General features: G+C 36.4%; 1 protein-coding gene across 1 annotated transcript in view; it reads right to left on the bottom strand.

The window, feature by feature from the left end:
• Positions 1-25: 25 nt before the first annotated feature.
• Positions 26-10,304, bottom strand: part of LOC106873821 (zinc metalloproteinase nas-14) — a 51,910-nt gene continuing 41,631 nt past the window's right edge. Inside the window, exons 13-17 of the mRNA XM_014921333.2 lie at positions 9,392-9,517; positions 7,469-7,666; positions 4,697-4,846; positions 2,478-2,591; positions 26-1,585 (exon numbers count right to left, since the gene is read on the bottom strand). Of these exons, the coding sequence (XP_014776819.1) occupies positions 1,476-1,585; positions 2,478-2,591; positions 4,697-4,846; positions 7,469-7,666; positions 9,392-9,517 (698 nt within the window). The 3' untranslated portion in view covers positions 26-1,475. The remainder of the gene's footprint in view (positions 1,586-2,477; positions 2,592-4,696; positions 4,847-7,468; positions 7,667-9,391; positions 9,518-10,304) is intronic.

The following is a 10,304-nucleotide window of genomic DNA, read 5'->3' as shown; positions in this document are numbered from 1 at the left end:
ATATATATATATATATATATATATATATATATATATATACATAGGCATGTATTTACATATATATATTCACATGAATATATAAGTACAGATATATACATGTATGTATGTATGTATGTATGTATGTATGTATGCATGTATGTATGTATATGATGATATATGAATACAAATATATAAATCTATCTGTCAATGATATGAGGAGTGTTCATTAAAGATTTCCTCTGATCCACTTCTGTTTATTGCAGGAAATAGAACTTGCACAGGCATAATTATACATGTCTTTTTATGTCACATTGTAAACTGCAGCTTTCCACTAGAATTCGTTGGTCATTTATGGCTGTTGAAGTGGACTAAGGTGTTATAATGGAGGCAGTTGAATGCAGATCAGTGATCAGGTTCTTATACTTGAAAGGTCCTACACCAAAAGAGACTTTCGATGAGATGAAAGAAGTTTATCATAATGATGCGCCATCATACGACCTAGTCAAGCACTGGTATCACCAGTTGAAAGGTGGTCGGACATCAGTAGAAACTGCTCCTATTTCTGGACAACCATGTTCTGCCTTTGATGACAACACCATCCATAAAGTGGAAGCCACCATTTTGGAGGATTGCTGCATAACTGTTTGGCAACTAGTCCAAGAAGTAAAGATAAGTGTGGGGTCATTGGAAAAAATCATTCATGACCATTTGTACATGCAGAAGCTCTCTGCATGATGGATTTCCCGTATGCTCACACCTTTTCAGAAGCAGGAATGAATCAATTGCTCCCAGGCTCTTTTGGCAATGTGCCAAGAAAACGAGGAGGACTTTTTTGACAGACTTATCACACAGGATGAAACATGGGTTGTCCATCACTATGATCCTGAGACTAAAGTCCAGTCAAAGCAATGGCATCATGATAACTCACACCTCCAAAGAAGGCTCATGTCCAACCCTCAGCAGGCAAGGTGATGCTCACAGTCTTTTGGGACCTGCATGAAGTAGTGATGATGAATTTTCTGGCAAAGGTCACAACAGTTAACAGGGCATATTATGCTTCTCTGCTGAGATGCCATCAAAGCAGAGAGGCATGGCATGCTGACCAAAGGACTCCACCTCCTCCAATACAACCCCTCAGTTCACAATGCGCATATTGCCCAGATGAAAGCATATTCCTGTGGCTATGAAATCTTTCCATATCCCCCTTACTCTCCCAGCCTCACTCCATCTGACTTCCACCTCTTTCCAAACATGAAGGGGAAGCACTTTTCAGATGATGATGAACTTATTTCCGAGCTAAAGCCTTGGCACCAGACACAGCTTACTGACTTCTACAGACGAGTCCTCACAGCTGCATAAAATGATGGGAGAAGTGTGTCACCATTGACGGTGGCTATGTAGATAAGGACTAATAATTATGCCAAGTTTTGTTTATCCCGGTCCTTGGGAAGTGGGTCAGGGGAAATCTTTAATGAGCACCCTTCAAACATTGACTTCTAACAAGCATTACAGGACTTTCTGCAATGCCGTAACATGTAGCCTGCATTTTTGTTGCAGTGATGTCCTTTGGCCCATGCTGCACATAATTGATTATCATCTTCACAACCTATAGAGAAAAAGAAATAATATTAATATTAGTAATTTCATTAACATAATATAGATGGAGGACAAGAACAAAATATAAAAATAGGGGTAGGGTGCAGATTTGTATGTGTGAATATAGATATGAATGAAAAAGGAAATGAAGAAAAACGCGTTCCAAAGGAGAAAAGATACCTGGCGTCAATCAGGGAAAAATCCATGTTGCAAATATTCCTTAAAGCCAACAGAAAATGCCTTCTTGTATCTGTGTTCTCTAGCTTACTCACTTATGTTCAAAGCAATCCTATTCTTTCATGCTATTCTCACTGCCAATACCAACTCTTTAGCAAATATGCTGAAAGGAGCATTTCCCTGTCTATTTGCTCCAAATGTAATGAATGAGCAGATATTGCAACAATAATTTACGAAGACACTCAGAGTTCATGCAGGGCTGGTTATAAATAAAAACAGGCATGGAACCCTTTAGTACATAAAAGGAATAAAATGTAATGTCCTAGTAGATGGACAACCATCAAAAGCCTGTCAAGGTACCTCATAGATCTAGGATTACTTTCACTACTAAGTGTAAGTGTCACCTCCAAGAAGTGTTTTCCAGTCTGTTGGCAGGTGCTAAAATTAGGCCCACTTACAAGGGCTATACTTGAAACTTGCAACCATCATTGAATAAATTCACTGAAGAACAACATCTTTTCATCTACCACCATCTTTTTCTTCAAGTGAAACTTGAAAAAGTCAATGAGGCTTTGTTCAAAGCGAAAATTATCTTGTTTTTATTTTTTTTATTTTTTTAAGGAAGAGGAAAATAGCAGGAGGAGAAATTGTAAGTTGCTAGTTGTTAGACTAACATAGAAAACGTTTAATAAAATATAAGCAAATACAAGTATCCTTAGCCTTACCTCCACAAACTTTACATGACTTCTTGCAATGAACCAACATATAACGAGCATTTGTAGTACACATATCGTGCTTTGCCCATTCATCACATCCAGGATCATTGTTTTGACAAGAACCTAGAAAAAAGAAAGGAATATATTTACAGATTCCTTTAAAAAATTGACTTGAATAGTTGAGGCAGAATTATTTCAGTATATATAAAATGTGGTAGTTCAATGATCTCTGCTTCCTTTATATATGCGTGTGAGTATTAACCAAGGAAATGTTGACAGTAACTTCAAAGTTTCAGCTTACCAACTGTTATGTTTACTTTCTACTTTCTGACTATATATTGATTTTGGTTGGGTATTTCTTCAATAGATAGAGTAACACAAATTATAATTGGGTGTTGTGTAAGTAGACAGAGAAGTGGTTGAGTAGGAAGTGGGGGAAAAGGAAAAGTATAGGAGAAAAGTGTGTTTGTAGGATGTGGGTTTTGGAGAAAGGAATGGTAGAAAGAGTTATTCAGTTTGATGGGGGAATTTGGCTTTTTTTAGGGTTCAGCCAGGAGTGTAGGTAAAGGAGTAAACAAGTATATCATATTTAGGTCACAGTTTGTGTTGACTGAAGTTTTTCCTATGATTTATCAAAACCCTTTAAATATATGTATAGTTTTTATCCTATTTTAGGATCCACAAAAGTCTGTTTATAAATAACACTCTTTTTACTCTTTTACTTGTTTCAGTCATTTGACTGTGGCCATACTGGAGCACTGCCTTTAGTCGAGCAAATCGACCCCAGGACTTATTCTTTATAAGCCTAGTACTTATTCTATCGGTCTCTTAATGCCAAACCGCTGAGTTACGGGGACGCAAATACACCACCACCAGTTGTCAAGCGATGTTGGAGGGACAAATACAGACACACAAACATATATGCATATATACATATATATATATATATACATATATACATATATGCATATATATATATATATATATATACAATTATTTAAGCAATGTGAACGTTACATTAAATGTAAAAGGCAGAGCAATCTTCAGCTGCACAAAAATACAGAAAATTTACTGAAATTTCATTTCAGTAGAAGGACATATTATTGTAGTTACAATAATATGTCCTTCTACTGAAATGAAATTTCAGTAAATTTTCTGTATCTTTTACATTTAATGCATTTTACATTTAATGTAATGCTCACATTGCTTATATAAATGGAGTCGCATGAAACGATCGTACTGCATCAACCTTGACTATCCTTGTTGCATATTTTGATATATATATATATATATAACACTGCATCTCATTTTAACAGATACATTCACCAAAATAACATAAACATATCTTGAAATACTACAGAATAAATTTATTCAGTAAAATAGCCATTGGCTTCAACCATTTCGTCCAGACGACTTCAGAATCTCCTGCAACTCTTCTGGACGGTCTTCTTGTTTAAGTTGATGCATGCTACCATAGTACTTTTTGTGAATTCATCTTTAGTATTACAAGGAGTTTTGTTGCTCTCTTGCTCAACTGCACCCCACACATAATAATCAAAGGGATTGAAGTCTGGAGAGTTAGGTGGCCAGAATTTAGGGGTGATGTGGTTGCAGATATTGTCTGATATTGTCCTGCTTGTGTGGTATGATGAAGAGTCATGTTGCCAGATATAGGTTCTTCCAGCAGCTACCCTCTTGACCCAGAGCAGCACTATCTCCTCCAGACACTTAATGCAGGCCTCCCTGCTGAGTCTGAGGTCGTGTGAGACGATGAATAGAAACATAACGTCACTATCAGTAGTGAATACTCCAAACATTAAGATGTTGACTGGACGTTTGATTTATATCACTCTCAGTACATGTTTTGGGTACACGGCAAGCCAATGATTCTGTCTTATCACCCAAACGCTCTGAAATGTTCGTATTGGAGCTTCTGGTGTAAATGCCAAGCAGTATAGTATATCGTTTCCAAATTTTTGGCAGAGTGAATTGTGTCATGGTGCTGTTTTTCTCACAGACGCTGCCCAACTGATCCTACTATACTCTGCAGTCGACAAAATCAAAACGAAACAATGCACATGTGCGAAATTAAAATTTACCCATTGCACCCTGTATATATCTGTATATATATATATATATATATATATATATATTACATACACATTCGTAAATGCAAAATATATAAATGAATTACAGAAAAGAGGTAGGTGAACATTAATATTACTTACTGCTTGTGGTAGTAGTTCTTCCTGTATCACTACAGAAACCACATGACTTACGACAATGTCTAGCCATCCAGTCAGGATTGATGTTACAATGGTTATTGTCACGCCACATTTTACAATCTTCTACATTAGTGTGAGAATCATAGCAATTGTCTGAAACAAGTAGAATTTACGAAAAAAGTGTTATTTTTACATTCAAATTCCTACTTCATTTAATACAATGTGTCATTATTAAAAATGATGATGATTATGATGATGATGATATGCAAAATGACAATGACTTCACCATTACCACCACTCTTGCCATCATCCTCATTTTTATTATTATTATTATTATTATTAATATCATTATTATTATTCAACATTGGGTCGTTTCAGGCAAATTTGTACTGCATCACCTGCAACACCTCCATGTTGCTGGGGGGTGTGCAGCATTGTGTATTCTTTTTGTTGTTAGGAGTGACACACAACAAATTAGACTGTTGGAAAACATCCTTAACATTGGGCTAAAACAAGTAACGTTAAATGCCAAGAACCTTCCTAAGTATTCTAGTTGTCCCTAATAATAATTCTATTATTATTTTGGCTTGGCTCAGGTTCGGTCTTATTCCTGGTAGGATTTATGTGTGTAGCGTGTTACTACCTGTAACCTTAGGTATCCACAAGTTTCCAGCTGTCTTTCAAGTGCTTAGAATCCTTCTGATAATCCTTGCTGTCCCTGAGTGACAAACTTTCTATAAGAACTCTAGCAGGCATTTTATTCTGATCTCCGTCAACCTTTTGTCTATATCTTTGTTTACTATTCCTAGCATATCAATTATTATAAATTATTATTATCATTGTTAATGTGGTGAGCTGACAGAATCGTTAGCATGTCAAGAAAAATGCATAGTGGTATTTTGTCCGTTACTAGTTCTGAGTTCAAATTCCACCGAGGTCGACTTTCCCTTTCATCACAATCGTTAGCACATCGGACAAAATGCTTGACCTACTGCATTTTTACCTCCCCCTTGTTATGTCTCTACGTGTATGTGGGAGTGTGTAATTGTCATGGATAGAATATTGCATGTATGTGATAGTGTATGTCATGTACTTGGTACCCATCGACCACAGAACTTTTTTCATCTTAACCATCCCCTGCCCCTACTTGTCAATTTCTATGTTCCACAATGGACATTATCTTCTTATGTTAATTCTTTCGCTATCTCTCTTTTATATATATCCCTTCTCTCTATGTGATGTAAAGTGTGACTGGAGAAATCAGCAAATTTTCAGGCAAGTTACAACTTACCCGAAAACCATATTCACCTCTAGGGAAAACTCGGAGCAGCAAAAGACTGATTGAACAAAATATGTTCATGAGAGAGAGGGGGGGAAGACAGAAAGTATGTACGTTTACATATATATATATAAACGTACATACGTGCATGTATATACAAGGATGAGTCAGAAGCAATGCAAAGAGGATTGACGGCTTCGATAGCACGGCCCTGAGAACCATTGAGAACATCAGATGGCACAGTCATGTTTCCAACAAAGAACTGCGTGCGTGCGTGCATGCATACATGCATCAGCCCACAGCCTCCCATCTTTTAGCTATCCGTCGCATGCGCTGGTACAGACATGTCCTCCGCCTCCCACTTGATCATCCTACGAGGGCTTTACTTTGATTCGATGCAACAGTTGTGGGCTGGAAGAGGCCTCATGGTACGCCTCGTACTAGATGGCTGGACGTGACTGGGGAAGATCTTCAGGGGCTCTACATTACTTTGGAGGATGCAAAGGGATTGGCGTGGGACCACCAGCGACGGGGTGCACTGATCAGCTCTACATATGATGATACCTCTGGGACCACTAACTTGAAATTATCCCAGCCCCATCAAGCAAGAGCATGATGCCAATGAAGTCAAGCCATTACTTTCTAATTCGCTATCATATGTCTGTCATAGTTTTTCTTTCTTCATACTTTCATTTTATTGGTTATTCTTGATTAAAAACATTAAATCAAGGTATGATACTTTGCTATATTCTGCAATTTAGTTATTGTTGTTGTTGCTGTTGTTGTTATTCTTCAGTTGTAAGACAGCGAGCTGGCAGAAACGTTAGCACGCCAGGCGAAATACTTAGCGGTATTTCATTTGTTTTTACATCCTGAGTTCAAATTTCGCCGAGGTCAACTTTGCCTTTCATCCTTTCGGGGTCGATAAATTAAGTACCAGTTGCGTACTGGAGTCAATTTAATCGACTGGTCCCCTCCCCCAAAATTTCTGGCCTTGTGTCTGGAGTAGAAAAGATTATTCTTCAGTTGTGCTTGAGTAGCCCAGTGATAAAAAGCAATCCAACGTTCTCCATCTCATTTAGCTGTCTTTTCATTAATTCTAATTTCTCAATGCTTCAGAATGACTGATATAATTTAATTAATTTACACAATAACCTTTATAATGAAAATTATTGTGTAAACTACATGAAATATATAATTTAGTTCTATATCTGGTTTCATTTTATAAGATCTGTATTTTGTGAGTATAAAATTAAACAAACACATGAACACGTACATGAGAAAATACTAATACTCAGGAAACTAGCTAGGGGACATAAATATAGCTATAGAAATATAAGAAATAATCAATTTATAGTATGCTATATAGAATATAAGACCATTTTCTGGATAATTTCATAAATGAATCAATACACCAGATTATAACAAACGGAAGAGTTAATTGCTTAATAATTAGGATAAAAAATAATTTTAAAAGACGAGAATTTTTATCTTACAAGGATTGTTTTTTGTAGTTGGTGCTGTCGTTGGTTCAACATAGACTGTGGTTTTCTTATCATATTCAATTTCCCCTTCACTACAAAGTTTGCAAGACTTTCTGCAGTTTTTCCTCATGAATTCTCTGTTAGATTCACATTGGTCACCTTCTGCCTTCAAGTCGCAAATATTATCTTTGTATAAGTTCACACAACCTTCTATAAATAAGGAAAGAAAAAGAAAAGATAAACAACGTTTCACCAAGAAATTACATGTTCCGTTTAAATATATGAGTGTTTCTGAAGTATTTAAATCTCTTCGTTATAATACAAGTAAATTCTTTTGTAAAAATTAGGATACTTATTCCAAATCAATTCTAAAAATCTACTCACAAGCCTTAGGTTGACCAAGGGCTATAAAAGCCTTGTGTGTGAATTTGGAAGACAGAAACTGAAGGAAGGAAGGATGTATGTATGTGTGTGTATATATATGTATATGTGTGTGCATGCATGTATGTATGTATGTATTTGTGTGTGTGTGATTATTCAGTTTTATTTCAAGATTTCTTGTCAATGGAGAAAGAGTCGGTTTCTAACTTTGATCCAAGGTTCCTTCATTGGAAATTCAACATCAACAACAGGGTACTTTTGTGTGTATGTATGTACGTATGTATGTATGTACGTATGTATGTATGTATATGTAAAGATTTGTATGTTCTGTTTTATGTATGTATTTTTATGCATATAGTTGCATTTCTAGACATGCTCATATATATTTAAATGATAAACGTCAGGAAAGTTTTACTGATTTTTACAGTTCCAGTGATGGATTGGATCTGTAGTCTCCGAATTAGCTTTTCCCTTTCTGGTTTTGAGAAGCCTAATTTCTCAAGATTGGTATTTAGGCAGTTTATTACATATTCCAGGGCCCCAATAATTACAGGTATAAACCTGAACTTGACATCTGGATAGAGTAATTGCAGATTTCTCAATAGTTCAGTGTACTACAGCTTTACGTTAACATCCACTGTGCAGCTAATTTCCACAACTATACACAGTTTCCCTTCTCTATCCCAAATCATTATATCAGGTCTTTTCTGCTTATATTTTATTGAGGTTTTCACATCAGTACTCCTTTTTATTATGAGTGGCTATGGCTTCTACCATACTGTGGGTTCTTATTTCTTTGTCCTTGTAGTTATCCTTCCAACGGATTTCAGTATAGAGTGTACTAGCTACAGCATGTCTCATCAGTAGATAATACCATGATGACATTTTCGGATAACTACTTACGATGTGGGTGATATCTTCAGTGTTAACTCCACAAAGTCTGCATTGGTTGTCACATTTTACTGCTTTTCCTGCATCTTTGTCCCTTTGGTGCATCAGGTATTTGGTTGATATTTCCAGTTCCTGAATTGCAAACGCATATTCTTCAAAATGGGAGGTAGTCATCCGGCTTTTGGTTCATGATAGACGGCTTTGATGGTCTTCTGCTCATATATGTTCATCCTTTCATCTGATGATACGTTGCAGTAGAGTCATGCGACATCTTTGGAATGTAATTAAGGTATCAGACGAGCAATGTTGCTCAAGAAGCTGCCTTCCAAGTCTTATGATGTTATCAGTCTCATGCATGTAAACTTGGTCAAGGGATGTACTCCGACACTTGGTAGGGAAAATATGTTGCCGTAGGGATATGATACGACATTCAAAGGTATTTTGGATTGGTGTTAAACCTCTGTTGCCTATGTATGTATGTATGTATGTATGTATGTGTGTGTGTATGAGTGTATGTGTGTATGTATGTGTGTATGCATGCATGCGAAATCTAGGCGAAGTGATTCTAATCTCGAATGGGATCAAAAAACCGCCGTCTTAGGAATTGAACATCGTTCCATAAAAGTTCATTTCTAACAAAGAAAATAATTTTACATTTCTTACTTGTTTGGCATTTCTTGCAGGACATTCGGCAGTGTGGTATCATAAATTTAGGGTTTATTGCACACTGATTTGCTTGGGCCCAACCAGGGCACTTATCTTTATATTGCTCGGAATCTTTGCAATCATCTGTTACAAAAAAATTAAGTAAATATTTATTTTATATAGTAGAGGTTGACAATATCAATAATAACAAGAGGACTCAGAGAGCACAAACCTCCGTCAAGGTAACATCAACGTCCTCTCAACGATTAGCCGGAGACGATTTTTAAAATAAGAATATCTGAAATAAACTCAACTGCTCTCACAAACGAGCAAAGTCGACCCTGGCGGAATTTGAACTCAGAACGCAGACACGGAAGAAATGCCGCTAAGCACTTTGCCTGGAGTGCTAACAATTCTGCCAACTGGCTGCTTTAATAACAATAAGAAAATATAATAATGATTTCAAATTATGCTACAAGGGCAGCCATTTTGGTGGGAGAGGATAAGTCGATTACATCGACGCCAGTGTTTCACTGATACTTAATTTATCGACGCCGAAAGGATGAAAGGCAATGTCGACCTCGACGGAATTTGAATACAGAACGTAGTGACGGGCGAAATGCCGCTAAGCATTTCATCCAGCACGCTAGCGATTCGGCCAGCCGCCTTACTGATAATAATAATAATAATAATAATAATAATAATAATAATAATAATAACAATAATAATAATAATAATAATAATAATAATAATAATAATAATAATAATAATAATAATAATAATAAATGCCCTGATGCAGTACCAGGCAGTAGCTCTCGTGGCTTCTGATCTCAATTGATTGGAAGTGTTATCATGTACATTGTTTTGTCTTGTTATAAAAAGATGGGCTACAGCAAATATTCTGCTCAATACCACAGATTTGCTTGTAAGT

Source organism: Octopus bimaculoides, chromosome 1 (assembly GCF_001194135.2).
Source record: "Octopus bimaculoides isolate UCB-OBI-ISO-001 chromosome 1, ASM119413v2, whole genome shotgun sequence".
Classification (NCBI taxonomy): domain Eukaryota; kingdom Metazoa; phylum Mollusca; class Cephalopoda; order Octopoda; family Octopodidae; genus Octopus; species Octopus bimaculoides.
This window is presented reverse-complemented; position numbering and strand designations above follow the sequence as displayed.